Raw genomic sequence first — 22,621 nt, forward strand, 5'->3', positions numbered from 1 at the left:
GCTCATATCATTTAAAAAAAACCCGCCCATGTCCACTCAATAATAATCAGAATATTAATTCTAATGAGAGCCGTGAGTGGTTGTTGCACAGCCATGTCTTTGACCCCCCTCCCAGCCTCTGCGGGGACTCTCTTGGTGCCCTGAGGTTGAAGAATAGCTGATCTGCTGAATGAAGTGTCGGTTTTCAGCGCAAACTCCTCCCCTGCGAGCGGGTTGCGCTTTTTCTTCCACTTGAACGACCAAGTAATTTTCAGGGCGCATTCTCCGGCAGCGATGTGGAGGGAAAGGGCGAGCTCGACCAGCTGAATTCCCTCTCTTTTTTTGACGCATTTTAGGTGGTTTCTACAAGAGTTTCTAGAGTTTGTGTGTCTCGGTACCGCGGCCAAGCGTCGGTCCTGTGGGAGGAAAGCGAGGGAGAAGTAAAGAAAAGTGCAGCCAACGCGTGTTTTTCTTCCTCCCTTTTCTGACCCGAGCGCCAGTTTCCCCAGATATGGATACCAGGAGATGAAAACGGACGTGTTTGTCGCTCTTCTCTGTCGCCTGTGCCGCTGGTAGTTTATGTGGTCGCTCCTCGGCTGCACCACGGGCACGAACGCGCGCACGCAGGAGGCTCGAAGTTGTCCGCAGGCTGCGAGGGAGGCCAAAGTTTGCCAAGTTGTTGCGCATCCGGGCGCCGACGCCAAATCTCCACCGGTGCTTCGGTTCAAAGTGTGGATTATTGCCGCAAGTCATGGACCGCGGGATCAAGTTCTGGGGATGAGATCGGAGTTTTAAAACATGAACACTTCATTGTAGTTGACAACTACGGCGACACGTTAGCAGCAAGATCGTTTAAGAAAGAAAGCAAAGGTGTTCTGGACAGTCGTTTTTCCTGTAATTGAGCTTTTCAGCGAAAATGCCACAACTAAACGGGGGCGGTGGGGATGATCTGGGGGCCAACGACGAGATGATATCCTTTAAGGACGAAGGGGAGCAGGAGGAAAAGATATCCGAGAATGTCTCGGCGGAAAGGGACTTGGACGATGTTAAATCTTCCCTGGTGAACGAGTCCGAAAGCTCGTCCGACTCCGAGGTAAGAGCCGCGCGTCCGCGCAACTTCTGGCTCCGAGGGGGCGAAACGCTTTTATTCTGCTAAAACTTCCAACCTTTCTTCTTCCTCTGTCAGCAAGCAGAGAGGCGCCCCCAAACCAGAGCCGACTCAGAAAGTTATGACAAAGCCAGGGACTACTTTAGTGAAGGTAAAAGCTAAAGAAAAGAACGCGCCGCGCGCTGTGCACGCTTGATTTGCGCATGTGGAGTCATTAACCCTGACTGGTCTTCATCCCTGCAGCGCTGAGGAGGCAGCAAGATGGTGGCTTTTTCAAGAGTCCTCACTACCCCGGCTACCCGTTTCTAATGATCCCAGACCTCACCAATCCATACCTACCCAACGGATCCCTGTCCCCGAGTGCACGAACAGTAAGTGTGCGTCGCGCGTGTCTCCCAAACCCCCTCCCGCCACCACCCCTCTTTTTGGTTGGACTAAAGTTAAAAAAACAACAACACACCAACAATTAATAACTTTGCTCGTGCATCAAACTTCATTGTGCACTAGACCGCCATATTCCCTCCGTGTGGCCTCTCAACAAGTAGTAACTTCTTCTTTGTTCTTTTAATGGGGGTGGGGTGGGGGTGGGGGGCTTCAGCTATACAGTCATACGTGTTTTGAAGGTGAAATCTTTGCCTATTTGATGGATTTATGACAACGCTTTGCTCTCGCCCGGGCTCCTGATTCTACTGCGACCTTACGAGGGCTTCAACGCCGCTTATATATCTTGTGTGCTTTCATTATTAATTTCCTGTAAGCACTTCTCCTTGGCAGCAAAGAGCAGCGCACCAAGTTTCAGATGATTTCAAGTCAGCCTCCTCCCCCAAGTCTGCTCTCCTTTGTGTTTTACTGGACGGGTTTCACCGAACGCGACTCCCTCGCAGCAGCGGCGGCGGCGGTAGCAGCATTTGCTCCCGCCGCGACCTTTTTGCAGCCATTTCTGCTCAAAAGCGTACAAAGAGTCAGAGGTGTTCCTGGGGGTCGGGAGCAGACGCAGGGCAGAGGCTCGGGGGGCATTTCCTCCGCCAGGGCCGCGGCAGCTGTTGTCCAGACCCTTTTCGAGCCGAGATAACGTTGACAGTCTGAAGTGAGCGCCGTTGACGGGTGTTTGCCGTGATTGCTTTACTTTCCCGGCGCGGGGAAGCTTGAGCAGGCGCCGGCTGTCATCCGGAACAGTGCCGCGATCCCGTCCCAACCGCGCCGGTCGGGGCAGGAGAGCGCGTCTGCCCCGGGTTTCCATTCTTTATCTTAACAAACCCACCAGCTAATTGACAAAGAAAGAACTTTGTTGTCCTTTGGGAGCTGAAATACAACCGATATTTTATTGGAACGCGACGCAAAGTTGGTTTTTCAGTCCCCGAGGACTCGCCAATGGTGCTGGGACGGTCCAAACTTCCTTGAAATAATCCCTCGTTGCTCCTCTCTCGGCCATCCCCCAATCTACCCCCCCCCCCCCCCACCCAGGAAAGAGGAATAAAAAACAAGTACTTTCGTTAAGTCCTGGCAGGCATGTGACTGAAAAGACACCCCCTCCCTTTTTTTGTGTCTCCTTCTCACCGTTCCAGACCCCCACCCCCCCACCCCTCCCACCTTCCATTCAATTAGAAAGGCGTTAGTTGACCATTGTTATTCTGAGCAGTCTTGATGGCTTCATTGGAGGTCTCCTTTGGGGCTCATTAACTAAATGGCGACTCTGCCCACACTTGGTGATATTATCAGTATTTATACCGTCTTATCTTTAAAACCCCAGCAGTTTTTGAGCATATTAGCAGGCACCGACATGCTCAGACAATAATTTCTGCTGTTCTTTCCTGTTTTGGTTCACTTGTTGTTGTTCGGACTCGTGTGGTTTTGACTGGCAAAACTGTGCAAAAAGAAGGAGGGTCGTGGAAAAAAACCGGCTGTTTTTGCGACTTCGGGCAGACGTAGCGACGGATTTAAGATGCAGAGGTATAATCCTCCATGTTGCGGTGGTGGCGGCGGGGGGAGGGAATGAGGTCAATGGGACAGAGTGAGCTGACACTGTCAATCATCAGCGTGGCAGAAAACATGCAGCCAGACAATAGCTGGCATACTTAACAGACGTCTGAAGGTCTCCGTGTTGCTCGGGGTGAGTGAACACTGTGCGTTTGATTGATGAGGGTTTTGACACGCTGCTTTTAGGCCCACGTTACTCTGCTTAATTTGTTTACACCTGTGGATTACGGATTAATGGCGTCTGCCCGGTGATATTCCTCCACCAGTCTTGGTCTGCCCGACAACAGCTATAGTGTGGAACGTTTGGGGCGGAATAGGACGACCGGCTTGTTATTATTTGCCCACGGGGCGGCCTCGTGGGTGTTGCCACCTCTGGCGTTCGGCTCCCGACCAACCCCGGCGTCAGCTAGCATAGTTTGGGCCTTGGATGGCATGATTTGGAATGCGGTTCTTCCGCACAAGGCACTGTTGTTCTCCCAAGCCGAAGGTGTGATTAATCACAGGCATGCATTTCTATTCAGAGCGCTGACGCTCCGCTGGGTAAATGTAAATGTTTTTGTAATTACAGACAAGAAAGTTAGCCCACGTGGCTTCCCGTTAGCATTTCCTGCACACTTTAGCCCACAGATTTCTCTTAAATAGCAATAGAATATGAGCAACAGATGCCAGGTGTTACTCAAGAGCGCACAGATTTCACAGCGCAGCGCTGCAAACAGATGGATTAGAGGCCTGGACTGTTAAAACTTGGATGTGGCAACCCCATCATGAGCAACGAGAGGCAGGCCTACACGCAGTCGGCACAGAGCTCCCCCGAGGGCCGGGCATAACTGATTCAAAGCCTGTTCGGAGCTGATATTCTGCTGTAATCCACGGAGACGTCAGGAGGTTTCATGTTTGCAGAGATGTTCCTCTCCACTTCTGCAGCCCACAGCAGCCAGGGGAAAGCCAGAGCTGCTCTTTCCCCTCTCGTTATCTCGCTCTGCTAACAAATCCAGCTTATTGTTTGCTGATCCACCGTGGTGATTATCGCCACATTGTTCCCGTGGTGACAGACTATTGACGGGATTACTTAACGCCCTTGACGCCAACGCCCTTCAATTTCATTAGGTCTTCACAGGTGACTCCGCTGTCGTCGTCTTTCTCGCTATTTAGCGAAATGCCTCTTGTCTATGCAACGTAGCGAGCGAGCGAGAGCTCGGCTAGCCGGATCATAAAATATGTAGCAGTTTAGCACGATTGTTGGATAGAAAATTGTTTAGGAGATACGGAGATCTCGTATGAGTCTGAACATGTCAGCGGCTGCGCTCGCATGCCTGCCTGACTTCTTTCTTCTCTCCCTCTCGACTTTCTGTTGCTTTTAGCGCTTAAAAATGTGCAGACAAAGAAAAGTCAACACAGACATTGTGCTGCTGGATAAAAGGGGCCTCACCCTGCATAAGCACAGGCCGTTTGTGCGGAGGTGTCTTTTCATCAGGTGGCTCGCTCGGCGTTTCGCTCACCTAGCCGCATGCCCCCGCGGACGCTCGGCAACACAGGGAACAGTGTCCGGCGCTCACGGCCCGACAACGCTCGCCGCTGTGTTCCTGAATGTTGGCGGGCAAATATTTTTTCAGCCAAGCGCTGTGTCAACAGAGCTAACATTTCTCACTAGGCTGATAGTTTTTAAAAAAGATTTTCCCTTTAAAGACAAACACGTATACACCGGTTTGGTGGCTGTATTCAATTAAATGCAGATCGCCAGGGGCCGCAGAAATGCCGCCGCTGGCCCGGGGGCTCCTGCTGGAGGTGATTCATTTTGATAATGAAGCATTGGAGGAAGTCGAATTAAAGTTGGCAAATAAGAACATATGAAATGAATACTAAAATTGTTTGAAGAGAAGGTGGAGATATTCAAACTTGTAGAGGGGCAGTATATTAATTGTGAAAGTGTGGTATTCATTATTGCGGTTGCCGGTGTCTGCGATGACTTGCGTGTCATTGGTTAGTAAATTTAGGTCGGGGCTAATTAGCGCAAGGCAAACTAAAGCAGTTTGTATTAAATATTTAATTTTCAGCGCCTACATTTATAAACCACTTATCTTAACCAACCACCCTAGAGCTGCTCGCCGGCCAGGTTTTTTTTTTTTTTTTTGATTCTGTAGCTTCAGCAGCAGCCCGCTGTTGATACAGATGATGTTCACTTCCCCAGTAACGCTGTCAGAAATGGTGTCAGTCCTGGTCTGTATCCTTCCATCTTTGGTCCCTATGGAAAGCATGAGCTGGCGTCAGCCCCACAGCCCCGCTAGCTCCCTACCTAACACACCCACTCGGCCTGCCTGATATTAGAAATTCTGTTTATAGCGCTCAGGCTTCACACGCGCCAGGCCCATCAGGAGCATCTCGCCCTTTGAGGGAAGGATAACCAACATCTCCTCTCCCGAGCTGCAGACTCCCCATTTTCAGTGGCATCAACGAATCCCTTTGATGTGTCAAGATGAATATTTGTGCAAATGTGCTTTTATCAATTAATGTGTTTTTCTCATTTGCTATGTTTGGCCAGAGCTGCTCTGGAGCTCTCTGTGCCGGCCCTCCCCAGCAATATTTGGGGGGGGGGGCTTCCAGACGAGAGGCACATGGCCCAAGGTACGCAGTAAACAAGAGGGCTGACGTTCCCACGGTCAGGAAATTTAGGATCAATGACTTCCCAAATAAAACGCAAAATCATCCCAATACAGCTGTTAGTTCTTAGCCTTTTTTTAAAAAAAATGGAAATGTGGGAGGTGCAGACACATGTCACGTGAGCACTAACTTAGTTGTGTCTGTGGCGTTAACCTGGTGGGGGGGATCGACCCGTCATCTGTCCGGATCTACCCTCCCAGGTAGCACAGTCGGGGACAGCCCCTGACCGTGGCTTCACGGTGGGGCTGCGATCAATTCAAACCTGAGCTGTCGAGGCTTCTTTTGTCCTGTAAATGATCACGGCGAGGCTTTAATCCACGCACGCTCGTTAATGCGCTGCACATAAAGTCACTGAATCTGAAATGCCAAAGAAAAATAATAAAAGAGCTCCCAATAAAAGCAGGCCAAACTCTTACGGTCACATGGAAATGGAAGAGTCTGCCACATTAGCCGTATTAACTACTGTTTCGCTCACATAAAGGAAGATTTTGCCTGTATAATTGTACCTTAAATGGTTTGCTCCATGCTAATAAAACATGATTGTACAGCAGGAGGAGAAAGAAAAAAAGCTCTAAACAGGGTTTCATCAGTCTGGTATTCCAAGCAGCTGTTTTCAGTTTAAGCATTACAGGCAGAGCGAGGGAGAGATTGTTGTTGAGATGTAGCGGGGGCATAAACCAGGGAAGAGTCGGGTTCTGCTCTTCCACGGGCTGTTATCCTGAGGCGGGCTGCTTCCCAGACCTCAAGGCACTTGCTTATCAGAGGGATTGTCTCCCGCAGAGCAGCGTATTCTCCACCGTGAACCACAAGGCTCGGCCATTCGCTGGCAGCCGCGGCGCTATCAGCGAACAGCAGGAGACTATCAGATCGGGCTGAGAATTCTCCCTGTGCTTCACATTCAACCCGCAGAAACGCATTCGCCCATCACCAAGGCCACGCTGCCCAGGTACGCGCCGGGGCGGCGGGGTTGCGGCCGCCATACAGAAGCCGACGCTTATCTAGCGGGGATGGGCTTAGCCGCGTGGCTGCTAGCTGTCCAGGAGCGAGAATTCACTCTGGCCGCATCCCATAAGTTTGGACGCCACGTGCACAAGCTGCACCTGCATACAAATGCAACACAGACACTCGTGTCATCGATTCTCTAAGAGATAAGCAGACGTCAGATGAGAGTTTTCTATGTCCTTAATAGAAGTTTTCTTTAATTATGGAGGAACATCATAATTATGCACCATAGTAGTTTTGTGGTGTTCCATACGACTACTTTTGATACAGATGGTGGGATTTCAGAAGCAAAAATGTGCTTTTCATCAACTACCTTTGCTTGCTTTTCCCTACTTCCGAATCTGTCACGCAGTCATGCTGCTCGTCCTAATATTGATAATCACCCAACCTTTGGATGCCCCTCGGTCTGCCTCAGTTAACCTATTAAACCAATTCGACCAGTTAGGAAGTCACAATGTTCTGCGGAATAACAAATCAGATTATAGTGAAGAAAGGACAAGTCATGGAGTCATGAAAGAGGCCACACACTTTAAGCAGAGACAGCAGAACATCAGATGTTATTATGCTCTCTCTCTCACACACACACACACACACACACACTGGCTCTCTCAAACTGCAGGTTTAAAATGACGGGGTCGTGTTCTCGGGCCGCTTCCGTTAATGCTCCTCGTTGTGTTCCTCAGACACACGGATGCAGGGTTTCCCCCCTTGTGATGATCGACCTCATTGGGTTCGTGTTGGGAAGAGTCCATCGTTTGATAAGCTCGGGCCGCGGCAACACGCTCGCCTTGTGGCTGCTCCATTTCACCGAAAATGGTTGAATCCCACACCGAGTGGGACCGTCTGCTGGCGTCCGACGCCGGCTCCACAGCCCGTTTGCGTGACATTAAACCCATCACCCGACTTATTTGCTCTAAATTTGGTATAGCTGGATTACTAAAATAGATCTAATCAGCCATATATGACATGGAATAGTCCAAGGAGGCCTTTTGTTTGATTTGAACATGGGTTGGAGGGGCTGGCTATTTGGAATCCCTGAAGCAGGCTTTAGGGGCAGGTCTGATTCTCGTGTGAAATGGGAAGGCTCTATAGCTCTCGGCTGACTTGACTGGGGCTGTATGGGTGTGTTGGCAGGGGGAGCGCCAGTCATGAATAGGGTCTTTGACTACCTCAGACTTGCCCTGAAAGGCAGGACAAAGACCCCAGGGCAACGGCTTAGAGCCTCACAGCTGAGCTACAGAATGCTTGGCCGAGTCTTCCTCCCTCCTTGCCTAATTTAAATACTACAGTGGCTTTCAGCATTCTGGCAATGGAGGCTCGCATTTACCGCGGCAAGGTTTTTGTTTTTATTTACAGTTTACTGACGCTGGAGCCGTTCACCGGGTCTGGAATCCATCAGAGATTCCTGAGACACGACCGCTCTTTGCATTAAGCTCATTAAATGTCGTCGTCACCTGACTGCTGGCACCGCTGGGAATCACAACCATGAGGTGACCGCCGTGGAGCTAAACCCCACGCCAGATTGGCAGGTTCTCCAGAGGAAACGCACTTCGCGCCTCCAATTGTTTGATTATTTTTTTTATTTGGAGGCATCGTTAGGAGTCGACAACGGCAGAGTTTCAGCAACGGCAGAATAAAAAGCCATAAATCTTTTCTGTGGTGTTAATGGGGTTATTTGAGACCTGTCCAGACACTCTCTCCCAACAGAGTGTCTAGTTTCAGATGTCACTCAGAGCTTTGTTTGCCCCCCAGGGTGAAGGGTTAGAGGTCAAGGTTCAGGGCCAGTTGGCTGAGTGGCCACAAAAGCCCAGGCTTCCCCTCAGCACATCCGATCCCTTCTTCCACACCAGCATGCAGCAACAACCACCAGATCAGTTTGCAGCATTTGTCGGGATATTAATTTTGACGCACTTTAATTTGCGGGTGCGAAAAGCTCCTCCCGACACCGAGCGAACCCTGGTCCGGCCCGACGAGTGACGGCGACCGAAAGGGGGCGGGTTTACGCGTCGTAGCCAACAGATCAGGCAGGAACGGCAGCTTTAACAGCGCCGTGTTCCGTGCGTTAGCTTCTTTGTTTAATACAGGTCCCAAACTTTGCGAGCCCATCTCAGCCACCACCCACAATCTCCACTTCTCTCCCAGCTCCGGCACCGCCGCCCCGCCACCCCCGAACACGTCCTCCAGCCAGGTTTATTATGCCGTTTCACGCCAACCAAAATTGCAGCTGCGTGGAGCGCAATCTGGAGCACATTAGCTCAGGCGCTGTGATTTATAAATTGTTTCTCAGGCCATAAATCCCCGCTGTAATTGTGCACAAGCGCCCTTCTTCTCCCGACCCCCCCCTTCCCTCACTCTCTCTCAGTCACTCGGTCTCTGACCAGCTTACAGTTCTGGACTTCGTGCTAATTGTTTGCAGGAGCGCGCAGCTCGAATTGAGCTAAGCTTCGCCGTGTTGTGGTTGTAATGTGGCGCTCACGGACGACAGCAACTGGGAAAAATGAAGGTTTCTGCTTTTGGAACGACGCCTGTGAACCTTTTACCGTCATGCCGAACATACAACGTGGGCCTTTGGTCCAAAGTTCTGCGTTGTTGGGAATCACGCTCCGCATTCCTGAATACTGTGTAATTGCGAAGGGGGCCTCTCCTAAACTACGTCCCTGGTAATTTGATATTTACAGCAGCCCCTGATCATAATCACCTCCTTTCTCTCATTGAAAAAGAAAGATAGCAACAGCTGGGTATTGTTTTAAACATCACGTCCAACCTTGAGTTTTCTGTTGTTTGTCTTAATGCCGCAAAGACATTTTTTTTCTTCAGGGAAGCTGTGACAGCTCGTATGATTCAGTTCCTGAGCTCCAGTGTTAAAAGCTGTTTATTTAACGGTGACAAAAACCAAAAAATGAGGTTGTCAGGAATTAGGCAGCCCCTCGCCAATGTTTCTCTCTTTCTCTATTGTTTTGCTTTCAAAAGAGCTGCTGAACCTTGAAGAGGTAGGGGACCCCGTGACCCAGCCTCATTCTGTCTTGTGACTTTACGAAAGCCATTTTTCTCTCCGGCGTGCATCTAAAAACTGCGTCCCTGCTCCAAACCTTCAGCCGTGTAAGCCCTTTAGATCCAAGCCCATCCTTTGCTTATCATTGAGCACATGATGCTAGTGTGGCTAGCAAGATGGAAGTGAAGCGCGCGGACACCAGGAAATGGCTTTTCCAAATGTTTCAGGTGTAAACCGGCCTTGGCGGCGCTCCAGACCTCCCTGCAGTCTGCTGACAATACGCATAACTAATCCCGGGGAATGTCACAGTAGTCGCCCGATTTGTTCCACGCTGGAAGTTCAAAATATGAGCAAGTATCAAACCAGTTGATTTATCGGAATCTCACGTGCACTGCGTCACGCGGGGCCTTTTGAAGGAAGGAATCGATATCAGGGTTTGATTCTCCACCAGAGGCCAGTCCTTGTTTGGGTGGGGGTGGGGGGGGGTGGTACTTTTCAGAGGTTAAGAAACCTTTGGACAGGGTGTGCACGGCTTACGTGCACTGTTGTGGCACCTTTCTCCAGACTGACCTACAACATCACAAACAGTCCAGGTCCGAGTGAGCGAGTGGCCAGCTGCTAACCTGCTGGTGGATTAGCATTTCCAGATCACTGCAATTACTCTAACGACACCGTGATTATAATTAGCGTTGCCGCCTCATTTCTTACGTCGAGCCTGACGTCGCGTGTGGGCTGATTCTCGCACGTTTTGATTTTGTACTTTCAATTAGAGGTGGCTCAAATCTTAAACCTGTGTAGCACCGCAGCTACACAGAGATGCGAAACAAACGGGAGGAAACCTTTGAGCTGGGGTAGAGTGGAGCTCCCCCAGCTCAAAATCCAGCGAGTTCTTAGCAGTGGGGGTGAGTTGGATGTCAGGTAGTAAAATCTGAGATGAGGCAGGGCGCGGGGGTCTGCGGGGGCCCACAGGCCTGCGCCTGCACTCTGAGAACTAACACAGGAGCCATCTGCAGGCAGCTGTATGAAGGAGGTGGCTGGTGGGGGAGGGGCTCCTGTTGCTGCTGAGGAGGAGGGGGGCGGGGGGGTTATAGCTGGGTGGTGGTGTTGGGTGGTGCTGAAGGGTGGGGGGTGGGTGGACTTGCAGAGTGAACACAATCAGCCCTCTGTTTTCATAAGACTTGTGGTATGTGAGAGCAGAAACAAATGTGTTTAATTTAGGCTCCTCTCCCCTCCCTCCTTCCCTACGCCCACTTATGCCCACCTCGGTTTTTCAAAACTGATCCCCCCCCCCCTCCGAGATGCCTCTCCTGCCACCGGCAGCCTCTTTTAGCAAGTTTATAAAAGTGAGCCAAGGAAAGGTTCAAAGAAAACAATGACCCAGTGTGCCCCCCCTTCCCCCTGCCCCCAATCAGCAGATTTGCCCCGAGAGGGACGGGGGTAAATATTTATCTGCAATTTCTGGAAGAAGAGGAGAAAGCTCTTATATTTAGGCTTTTTCGCCAAGCGTGTGGAGGGAACACAATCTCTGGTATTTGCGCTGTTCCGTGCACGCCGGCCTCGCCGCTGCCTCCTCAGTGCCCCCGGCGGGACACGTTCTCCCATCGAAACCCTTCCATAGAAGAAGTAATGCTTGTGTCACTGCTGTAGCGTGGACGCGCACGCCAGGATGGCTGCTCCGAGTCTGGGTTTTACTGTCAGTGCCAGTCCGGGCGCTGGTAACCACCTCGTCTTCTGGAGTTAATTACTCAGACATTTACGGCCCAGGATTTGAGTAAAACGCGGCGACTCCACGCGTCAAATGTTCCGGGCAAACAATGCCACGGGAACGTGGAAGCGGACATTGTCCCGGACGCCGGGAGCGTAGCTCGCCTGGACATCGGGTCGCGTTGGCATTAAGTGGAGTGGAAAGCGGCCGTTGGAAGCGGGGGCTCTCAGGTATGGGAAAACCACAGAACTGACTTCACCTACAGTAATTGAGCCCAACAGCGCGGTGCTCATCTTTATGAGACGGCCTTGCCTCTGCTAGATGCATAATTATTTTCTTGTGCGTCTAATTATAGAGGGAGTTTTATGTGACCTGCTGTTTTTCTCTGGAAGAGAATTACTCACTTATTCCTGACTCCACCATCAGCTCGGCTCCAGAACATTTTCCTTTCACTGCACCTGATTAAAAGCAGCACAATGCGAACACTGGCGGCTTCATTTAAAGACTCATGTGCTCCACAGTAACACTCTAAAGGCTGCGGTTAGAGGAAGCAATAACTCAGGATCATGTCATGCAGGAGGAAGGGGGGAGGGGGGAGTGATTAAAAAAATGATAACTGCTTAAGTTGCAAAAAAACTGTAAACTCCCACTGAAATGGCAGCTCACGCACTGGGGCAGAATGTTAAAGGAGGGGGTGGGGGTGGGGGTGGGGGTTATCCTGGCCTTGTGTGTTGTGTTACTGCGGTTTTCCCAGTGAAACAGCAGGGAATTCGCTCCCAGGACTTTTCGAACGAAGCCCGTCGCGCTGGCCTGGGACGGGACGGGCGAGACGCCGTCACCCGACACCGGTTTCTAAAGCTGGCGAGCGGTTTTCACGAGATGTGCGGCTTTGCACGTCGCGCTGCTGCAGCGCTCCCCCCCCCCCGAGTCTGCAATAACCAATAGGTACTTGACGTGGGCCACATATAGAGACCCGGCTGGGGAGAGTTTGCAGCCGTCTTGTAAAACCCTCGCTGCCGGGACCTCCCCCGAGCACCCTCCGCGCTTCATTCTCATCTCGCCCTCTTTGCACTAATAGTTCTTTTGTGTACAAGAGCACGTTAAGAGGCGAACGAGCCTGGCCTTAATAGGTCCCCGTTGCCACAGTAACCGTGGGGCTCTGGATCTCTGACCTTTGACCCAGTTTTTTCGCAGCTGTGAATAAGAGTGCGGGATGACCAGACGGGTCACAATAGAGGCTCTGCAAACGGAGGGAGCGCCCCTGTCGTGGTCATTTAACTTCATTCCTCTACAGGCTAATGGACACTTCAAACTGTTGTAGCCATTAGCGGAACGCTGTCAATGCTGCAGGGCAGCTGCCGTCAGGTGGACGCCGTCGGGAGTTTCTTAAATAAACCGGTGACCGATCGCCTGAGCGTGCACTTCTGTGTCCTTTTGAGCAACTTTTATTGTTTACCCTGTTTACTGGGTATCCGTCGAGGATTCCCGAAGCCTGTTTTTGCCGACGATTAACAATTTTCTCCCCAAACTGACCGCGATGAAAAGGTTACACCAACCAAAACAACTTGACTTCCTGTCACTGAGTTTCTTTAATGTCGTTAAATCACTTTTCTGCCACAAGTACACTGCACATTCCACGCCGCCGACAAGTTTGCTTTCATCTATTTGGAGTATAAAAAAACGTTGTCGTTTCTTCCATTGTTTACAGCAAAAACTACATCTTATTGGTTTAAATGTGTTGCTGCGTCTTTTTATGTTTCGTGCTCTGTCACTATGTGACGGACAATAAAGGTGGGGGAAACTTGAATCCTTTGCTTTGACATCGTCGCTAGCAAACAGACGTGTCGGTTAAGCTACTTCTGAGCAAACGAGCCAGAGGAAACACAAACCATCTGCGATGTAACGGCAGCATCTGCAGAAGACGGCGGCGTCGATGCGATCGGTGAATCAGGACATCGCAAACAAAGACGTGGTTGCAACTGCGTGATAATCATTAGTTTGGAGTGCCGGCCTGCTGACGTGAGGCTGGTCCAGATGTGATTCTGTCAGAAGTGCGAAGCTTTCTCTCCTAGTTAGCTTACATTCTTACATCAGATGTTGTAATTGGTAACTTCCTCCATATCTTCTTGCTTCATCGAGGTGGGATAAAGCAACAGTTCCCCCCTAAACTTCTGAGCATTGTGGCTCTGACAGCTGATCTGCCTGCCGTTTCCCCATCAATTACACACTAATCTGCAGAGTGAATGCCGTGGTTTGTTTAAGAATTGTCGGCGTAATTGCCTTTAATGTTGTCGCACAATGAGCCTTAATGCAAACTCTGAAACGAGGCGGGGGCTTTTTATCGCATTGTCTTTGTTTGCAACGCTTTAATTGTGTTTGGGGGAACGATCAGGTTGAGGTGTCAATGGCCCCCACAGGAGCAGGTGATCTCAGCGGAGCGAACCGGGGAGGGGCTGGTGAGCGGGGGGCCCATTGTCTGGAGTTGCTGTTCATATGGGCAGGGGATGGTAATTAACGCCTCGGCCAAACACCACGCTGTGCGGCCCATTTGTTTTCTGTTGGGGGGTGAAAGAAAACAATGGGGTGGGGTTCTCCACACAGTGTGTGATTGACATTATCTGCAGGAGAAATCCGTGGAGGCATTCCTGCTGCTATTCACTATAAATTAGGCAAAGCCACCCTTATCTGAGCTGCCGCTTTAACATTTCTACTCCTTTAATGGTCGCGGACTAGCTTGCTGGATGAGAGGTTGTCCATAGATCTGCAGTTTTGCCTCTTTTACTGGGACAAACAAACAAACAACAGCATCTTTTTCGATTGACTCTTGATTGACAGCCATCCTGACTTCACACCGCAGGACTGGAGCTGGCAGAGTGTTGCTATCAAAGTTTGGGATCCTCCCCCCCACCCCCGTCCTCTTGGCAAGACCGTCCAACTTAGTTTGACAGCAAATGTCCAGACATCTGTCTCTTCTCCGTGCTCTGATGTTGGCCTGAAGCGTAGCACCACACACTTCATAGATGACAAAGACTCTTGGCTGAGCTTTTCTCCACTCTGTGTGAGCAATGTAACAATTAGAACCCAGGCCTGGCAGCCCACACGCCCCAGAACATATGTTGCGCTCTCTGTGCTGAAGGAAGCAGAGGGCTCCAGAATTTCAGTGGCATCTCTGCCACCTTTGTTGCATCTGGGTTCCGTGAAAGTAGCACATTCATCTGATGTCTATTCTGAGTGCTGGAGATAGCCGGGACGGCTGGAAGACAATTAGAGAGCCTCAGAAATAGATCAGCTGTACTTCACTTTTCTGCCAGTACTTTATCCAAGTCGACTTAGCAGAGCTTCCAACTCCCGTCCCGAAGCATTGCTATAGACGCCGACCATATGTCTGTTTTCCTTTTTAAAACAGGGCACGCGTAAAGAACGACCGGAATTAAGCTCGCTCTGCAGTTAAACTGACATTAGCTTAGCTCCCCTTTAAATCTTGATCGCGTAACGCTTTAAGTCGTTCATTTTACCCGCAGTCTCTTGCATAGCCGCCTATTTTCTTGACAGTCTCTTTGTGTTCCATATGCGTGTGTGTGTTTTTGACTGTATTTTCCTTTTTTTTGAGCAGCCCAGCTCACAATTCTTTGCCTTTTGTCTCGCGTAAGGCCTCACAGAGCCGAGCGCACTCCTTTGCTCCACTCCTCCCGCCGTGTTGCTGCTGCTAGCGCGGACTCCAGCTAACGTGACAGCGTGCAGCTGGCGTTACCTGGCTGCAGGTTTCGGGGAGTGTGTGAACAGTTGCTCCACGGGAGACGCTGGCAATTAGGAGAAATGTAGGTGCCGTGCAACAAAAGTGCCTGTGGGCATGTTCCCCGGTCCTGGCAGAAGCTGTCAGATGAAGGATGGATTGGGTGGGAGAATCGGCGTGGGCATGGCCAGGCAAGACCAAACGCTCACAATAGCGCTCGTTTCATTCGTGGAAGGACTCGTGATTGACATAGATTAGACAGAGAAAACTGTATTGTTTTGGGTTTTCTCCCCAGAGACGAGCATTCATTAGGCACCGGCCGAGCACACAGCAGAGTAAGGTTTCAATGGGGAGCCAGCAGCCTCTAAAAGCAACTGCCTCCTGACAGTTGTATGGACTCGGGCCCATTAGTTGGAACCTACAATTCAGCCTTGAGCAAGTATAGTGGAAATGAAGAGGGCTGATGTCAACTCCAAGAATTCTCCTCCCTTTTCCAAAGGGTCCCCTTCCCCCTGCCTCGGTGCTCTGTTGGACCCCAGCTGTCAGGAAACAATACCCTCTGCCTGCTCCGACAAACTCATTCCTGAAAATGTTTTTTTTCCTCCCTCCTTCCTCTCCCGTTCTCCCCCTCCTGATATAATGTCTTTTCCATTTTTAACCCATCGCCACCCGAACGTCCTTCCTCTTTGCAAATCCAACGTGATGAATGAAGATTAAAAAGATCCACGCTGAATAAATGACTCCTCCAGCTCGCCTGCTTTTCATAATTCATCCCGTGCCGAGGTCGGAAAGAAGCAAACTCCTCTAATGTTGCTATCGGACGGCTTTCCTGTCTGAGATTTCGCAATCCCTGTCTCCACGGTGACCAGATGTGCGCTCCAGATGAAACTTGCTCTTCGCCGATAATTAAAATGACATTAGATGCTGCAGAACCATCGCAGCGGCTGTGTTTCCCTAACGGCTCTAGTCCACCTAGGTCTGGCTGGCCCAAACATAACTAACAAAACCATTTGAACTAATTGGAATCCGAAGGACGTAAATCTCGAGCGTGACGAGCGAGTGTGTCCAGATCGATACAGCAGATGGTGGATCTGTGTGTGTGTCTGTTGCGTGCTATCGCCGCTGCTGGAGGACCAGAAGAGTCTTTTGCTAGCGATCCCTAAGTCACAGAAGCATCGCAGCGCTGACCCCCAGGACGCGGGGCAGCAGTGGAGGGGACGTCTCACATGCAACCTATTTTTACGACAAAAGCCAAACACTTTGCTTGGGTCAAGAGGCTAAGCTGATTTCATTAAAGAGGCAGGAGTTTTCCTCGGAATCCACGGCTCAAACTTCGGCCGTGGCTTCCTTCCAGCTGTCTGGTCCCACCCACTCAGCAACGGGCGCCCACAGCTGGCCTCTTGTTTTTCCCTGACAAACGGCAATTTCACAGTCCTCCGCCGAGCTTCCATTCAGAGCCGGGGCTCGCTGCAGATGTCAGCCGCGCCGGTCGTACACCTCACGCACACACCCGACCGTGTTCCGACAGCGACACGTGCACAGGCCTGATATTCCGCGCATGACTTCCTGTGTGAACGACAGTATCGGTCGTCGCTGATCGGCGGCGCGGAGAGCAGGACTGACGCTACTGACGATGTAAATCTTTTCGCTTTGGTTTTTCCTTGTTCGGGAACATTGTTACATAGCAAAAATGAAAGTGTGTTTTTGAACTTTTATGCGGTCTTGTGAGGAACAGGAAGATGCTTTCTTTTCCCTGATTTCTAATTTTACTTCCCTCCCACAGTACCTGCAGATGAAATGGCCTCTTCTTGACGTCCCCGGATCTGCTGGACTCAAGGACTCACGTTCGCCAACACCAGGACATTTAGTAAGTAGCTGCTTTAAAAAGGCTCGGTGCTCCAAGCTTCAGGAACAGGAGGTTTTCCTCCAGGTTCCATCCTGGCAGGAGCGAACCAGTCGCTCCACATCCAGTAATTTAACATCAGGTTGTCGCAGTTGCTCAGACGTGGACCTTATTAGCTTGTTAGCTTATTCATAGTTAGGACGGAATCCTTCTGCAGCTGCTCACCACAGGATCTCCGCCTCTGTCGTAATTCTCTGGGGTTTGCTGGGTTCTGCCATGCAGGCGTGAACTTGTCACTGTTGCGTCTCACTCTGGTTGGACCTTAACAAACCCGTTTGCTTGGTTGCCCGGCTGTGGGACGTGCCTTTGGGCTTTCAACCTTAACCAGAAGCCAGGAGAGCCTGTCTGACGTCTCACCTGGTTGAAGGTGGATTTTATCAGATTGGCCTTATCTGGTGCACGTTCAGAAGCGCACGGAGCACCTAGGAGAAAGAGCTGTTGTAGCTCAGCCCCTTCTTCACGTATCCTGGGTAGACGAGCTTGTGGTTGATTCACTAGGTCCCATAATCGCGGCGATGCGCATGACAAAGTCCTCTTTGAGAGCAGTCAATGGCAAATTGTTATGAGGGGGGCTGAGTTTGCTCGTGGGAATCCAAGGCTGACTTAAGCGTCAATAGAAATCAGTTCAAGATATTTTATTAGGAAAAAAAATGCTGACCCATTTGTGACCCTGTTGATTCTCGCTCTGGTACACAGCAACGTCTGTGTGAAGTTTCCAAGCAGAAAACTGATCTCGGCTGTTTAATCAGCGTGCGACATTGTGACATGATGAAGGGGACGTGAAATTACACTGTTGGAAGACAAGAGGTCAAAACGCTGGGAGCAAATAAGAGCTGCAACTGGATTTTAAGGAAATTAAAGCACATTAAGGGACTGTGAGAGCTGTATTCTGGGTCCTTCTGCCTTAGCTTTGTGGGGCGTCTGCTTGCTGGTCATAGGCAGCTGTCTCAGCGCCTTTCAGTTCATGTTTGGCCTTCAAAGATGTGATTATCATTAAACCCAAGAAGTCAGTAGAGCAACATTGCAGAGACATTGAGGGATCAGGCAACTTCAGGGAGAAATGTTACTTAGTTTTAGCCATGGAACTCTTTTGAATTATTGAGCCTTGCACCTTCTTAACAGCGTCGCTTCAATTGAAAGGAAAGGCTGCAATAAATGGCCTTTTCACCAGCTTTACCACAGATGGGGCCTTGAATGGGTAGAAAGGATTGAGACATCAAATTTGCCTTCAAATATTTCTGAAGCCCTTCTTTTAAAGCATTATCTAAAGGAAGGAATCTCATTTTAGGCAGGACGGCTTTGAACTGAAAGAGGAAGTGACGGTGCTTTATCTTGTGATCTGTGAGATGGGGGTCATTTGATGTGAGATAGGGAAGCTAGAGCGGCGCGTGTAACCTGGACGCAGGAGGATAGACGCTCAGACGCCCTGCTGTGACCTCACCCCCTGTCTGGGCTGGGCGCTCCCAGGGCCCTCTGGTGCTGACGGGGAGCCCGGCTGATTATGTGCTCATTACGCCAGCTGAAGAGAGGATGCACAAAGTGGGAGGGAACAGCGGGCTGGCTCCCCAGGCCCCAACACTGCACTAATGAGAGCAAGGGGAGAGGATGGGGACACACAGGGGGCCAAAGAAGTACTGCCCATGGCCAAAAGGAGCCAGAGAACGAATCCTGAGGATAAAAGACAAGAAGGGGACCAGGAGGGACGCCTGCAGTCATTCTGCAAGCAGAAATCTGACAGTGGGGGTTATCGTTGGGTGATGGACATATATTATTTGTAGTGTCTGTCAAAGTGTGCCTGCAGGTACATGTATATCTTATATATTCTCTGCATAATGTCGACTTACCCCATAGCCTTTTAGATGTGGGGGGGGGCCTTGTCAGTCAGGTGACTCTGCAGATGAGATGAGGAAATCATTGACTCTGACTTTTGATGACTTACAAATGAGCGTTTTTGATTAGCGGTGCTGAAAGGATGCTAAAACACTGCTGCACCGTTTTGGTGATTCCGGCCTTGATTTTGCTGTTCGGGAGTCGCCGATCTTCCTGTCGCTGTGGAGATAAGGTCCACAAGGCCTGTGTGCAAATCAGAGAGGCCCGAGATCCTCAATTATTCAGCAGACATGTTTGTTTAGCATTCAGCCGATCCCTTTCTTTCTCACAGCAATGCTGCTGCTGCTGCTGCTGCTGCTGGGATGGGTGAGAAGAAGGGACAGGCTTGTGTGCGAACACTCACCATCCCATCATGTACACAGAAATACGCACATCCGTGTTTGGAAAGCTGACAGCCCCGGCGTAAACGGCTGTGTTGAGAGGGCTGCCTCTTCATGAATGATACATCAAAGGTGCTGCAGGGTGAGGCGGTGCGCTGCGTGAAACTTGCCACGTGTAGCCGACGTGGACCGGGAAAATAGAGGATGATGAGGCTGGGACGTGGATGGCGTCAACGACGGTGCTGCTTCAAAGGTCTTTGTCATCTTTCTTGATGAAAATATCAAAGCAGCACGCCAGAACAAAGCTGTCCACGAGACCTTTTCCCCCGTTAATTCAGACTGATCGGAGCTGCTGCTCTGGCTCCATTCTGACCCACTTATTGACAGGGCCTGACCTTCACTCGGTTCTGTTAGCTTGCGCACTTCTTACTCACTTGTTCTGTTAGCTTCCAGACCGTCTTCCTATGGTGTCATCACCCGTCGGGGGCTCAAAAGTGTAGTGATTTTTTTCGGGTGGGGGTCGGTTGAGTCTGGGCTCGTATTCTTTCTACAAACCTCTGACTTAGGGTCCGGGGAGATTTTCTCGTTTTGCATGTGGCAGCGCACGACCAAGGATCCAACTTGAAATCAAAGGCTCTGGGAGGGCTGAACTGAATACTGATCCGAGATCTGCCGTCCTGCTGGGCCTCTGCAGAGACAAGATCCTCTTCAGAAATGGAATTAGGAACCACGGCTTTGATTAGAGTCAACCCCAGCCTCGGTCCAACATCACAGAATAAGTAAAAAGCCAGTTTGTAGCAGCTGTGTTGCAAACAAATTTCAGGTTGCCCTGAGGAACACGGCGTTAAAATAAGACCGTGTAGTCCTTGACTATTCCAGGCAATTTCTTTTTTTTCTCTCGCTTTTAGATTTGTTTTACCCGTTCAAAGTTTTCTTTGGGGGTTTTAAGGACATCCTGGATCAAATGCCGCCCCCTCCAAATGGGTACTAATCTTTTTTTAACACGTACGCTCGTACAGGTGAATACAAAGAGCTTCTTTAACAGCGTTCAGCTTGGAAACGCGTACCAGGAGTGGAAAGTTTTGGGTGTTTGGATAAACCCTGCCTTTTTCCTGCATAGACACAATATACATCGTTACACCTGCAACAGTTTTCCTTCGGGAACGTTTGTTACAGGGGATACAATAAAAATGACACCTGTTAATACTGAATATTTAGCCCATTTCTCTAAGAGGAATTCATTCGGACCATAGCAGAGACATCCTGTGGGGACACAGGGCTCATTTCTTTTTAGGTAACAACTTATAAGACACATATTTCCGGGCTTTTGATCTTTTCCGAGTTTTTGCTGGAGCTAACGTGGTCCGTTAGCCTCATTGTTTCCCAAGGATGCTCCTCAACAATAAACCAACATCAGACTGATGCGAGAATTGATCGCAAACGTTTGACATTGCATATATTCGCACACCTAATAACAATAATCCTGTTTGCTCCTCGTCTGTGAGGAAAACGGAGCACGATATCTTTTTTTTTTAAGCTAAACCTGGATGTTTTGGATAGCTGGGGCCATAATCGCCCTGTAACGTGATGCTGCGGCGCGGCGCGCGCGCTTGGGCGCCGTGTCCGTGATGAACGGCGTCGCTTGGATTGAGTTTAAAGACATACGACACGGTCAGTCCCCTGTCACGTCTGCTTCCTGTTGCCGTTGACAAACAAGACTCGGATTCCTCGGCATGCCGGGCATTCTTTTCTGCCTGTCTTTCCTGGAGTTTTGAAAGGCCTGTGAGCCTCCCACCCAGAATCACTGAGCATAAAGACACACAAAGCTGCAGGGTTATTCAGTTTGTTCTAAGCTCTCTGCCCCATCGGCTGTTTGCCTAGTAATTCAATTCAGATGTGCAGGATCCAAAAACATGTTTGTTTGAATGAAATCCACCCCTCCACACACACTGACCAAGGGCTTTGCTTTTCTTAGCGACGTTCCAAGTTGAACAGCCATGGCGAGGTGCTGCCACCTCGGCCTTTTTAGTTTCTGAGCCTCTTAAAATGTTGATATATTTCCCTGCACCAGCTCGGCGACCTCGTTTTCCACTGAAACCAAATCGTCCCTCCGTCCACTCTCTCAAAACCAGTTGTGGGTGTTTTTCCTTTTAGCGGAGAGGTATGCGCCACGGTCCAGACTGGCTCATGTGAAGGGCTGTGTTCTGTGTGTGGATGGAGATACCATCTGGTTTCAGGTTGTTCTTTATCTGTCCGATCACGTAGATGTTGTTTATATTTAAAACAGGTTTCATGTTCCTCATGGGTTCCTCTTTACACTCCGCCAGTCTTGGTTAAAGGAGCATTACCAGTGTGTGATTACAAAAAAATCCATTATGAGAATGATTCTTTTTCTTTTGTTGTTGTAAGAATATTTTAAGGGTTAGTAGGGCCCCTGACGTATTTATTTTCATGATGTAACTTTTTAAAAAATATGGCCGGATATGAAGTATTTCCTTGAACATTTGTGGAAATGCAGTGTGATTGTTCCGTCCAGACCATATTTTAGTTGCTACCTTCTCTTTTCACTGCTTGGCTCGCCTCATGGGTCGACCAGCTCGGACCAAAACTCCGGAAGACTAAGTTCCTTTTTAGTAATCTGGGTGTAAATAACACCTGTATTTGCAAGGACTCTGACTTTCTTTGTTCCCAAAATGATGCAGCGCTGCCTTCTTTTACCACTGACATTAACTAGCTAAGGGCTGGATTATCAATGGTGGCTGAAGGATTTCTTTCTCGAGGAATTTCCCAACTTTGCTCAGGAAATTCTGCCTGGCGGGATGTTTCGGTTTTGCATAGGTACGCCAGGTTACCCCACTTTACCTCCATGTTCGGTTGAGGCAGGAATTGAAACTAGTGCCTTCAAAGTTAGAATTAAGTTTAGGCGATCGGTGTATATTCCGAGAGATTAAAAATGAATGCGGTGATTTAAAATTCTCATTGAAGCCTTTCCCAAAATGTGTTGGCATTCAGGTCTGGAGGTCTCAAACAGCGCTTACAACAGAGGGGAAATTCGGGCCTATTGTACACGAAGAAGAACAACAAAGCACATCTTAAAAATACATGACGTGTGGGCTCTGGGATTTCAAGCCGGCAAGTCAACACCGCTTCTGCCATGAAGCATTATCAAAGCCGTTTCTGTCTTGTGGCAAATCTGAGCACCATCTTGCGCTCTGACCTTCTGTGCTTCAACTCTGCCGGGACCGAACCTGAGCAAAGCGATCTTTATATAGCCGCCTTACACAGCGGTAAATATTTTCTCCTCTCTTTGGCTTTAGCGGAATCAAAGCGTGCTTTTGACGCAGGAGGAACCAA

The 22,621-nt window shown here is 49.8% G+C and overlaps 1 protein-coding gene across 4 annotated transcripts in view; it reads left to right on the plus strand.

The window, feature by feature from the left end:
• The first annotated feature begins 211 nt into the window (after window positions 1-211).
• Window positions 212-22,621, plus strand: part of tcf7l1b (transcription factor 7 like 1b) — a 28,754-nt gene continuing 6,344 nt past the window's right edge. For 2 of the 4 annotated variants that reach the window (XM_057031888.1, XM_057031889.1), the window contains exons 1-4: window positions 214-1,072; window positions 1,166-1,238; window positions 1,331-1,458; window positions 16,938-17,021. In XM_057031888.1, the coding sequence (XP_056887868.1) occupies window positions 896-1,072; window positions 1,166-1,238; window positions 1,331-1,458; window positions 16,938-17,021 (462 nt within the window). In that variant the 5' untranslated portion in view covers window positions 214-895. Of the gene's footprint in view, window positions 1,073-1,165; window positions 1,239-1,330; window positions 1,459-16,937; window positions 17,022-22,621 lie in introns of all 4 variants that reach the window. The other 2 variants (XM_057031887.1, XM_057031885.1) reach the window with 2 other exon arrangements.

This window comes from Takifugu flavidus, chromosome 5 (genome assembly GCF_003711565.1).
Source record: "Takifugu flavidus isolate HTHZ2018 chromosome 5, ASM371156v2, whole genome shotgun sequence".
In the NCBI taxonomy this organism is placed as follows: Eukaryota; Metazoa; Chordata; class Actinopteri; order Tetraodontiformes; family Tetraodontidae; genus Takifugu; species Takifugu flavidus.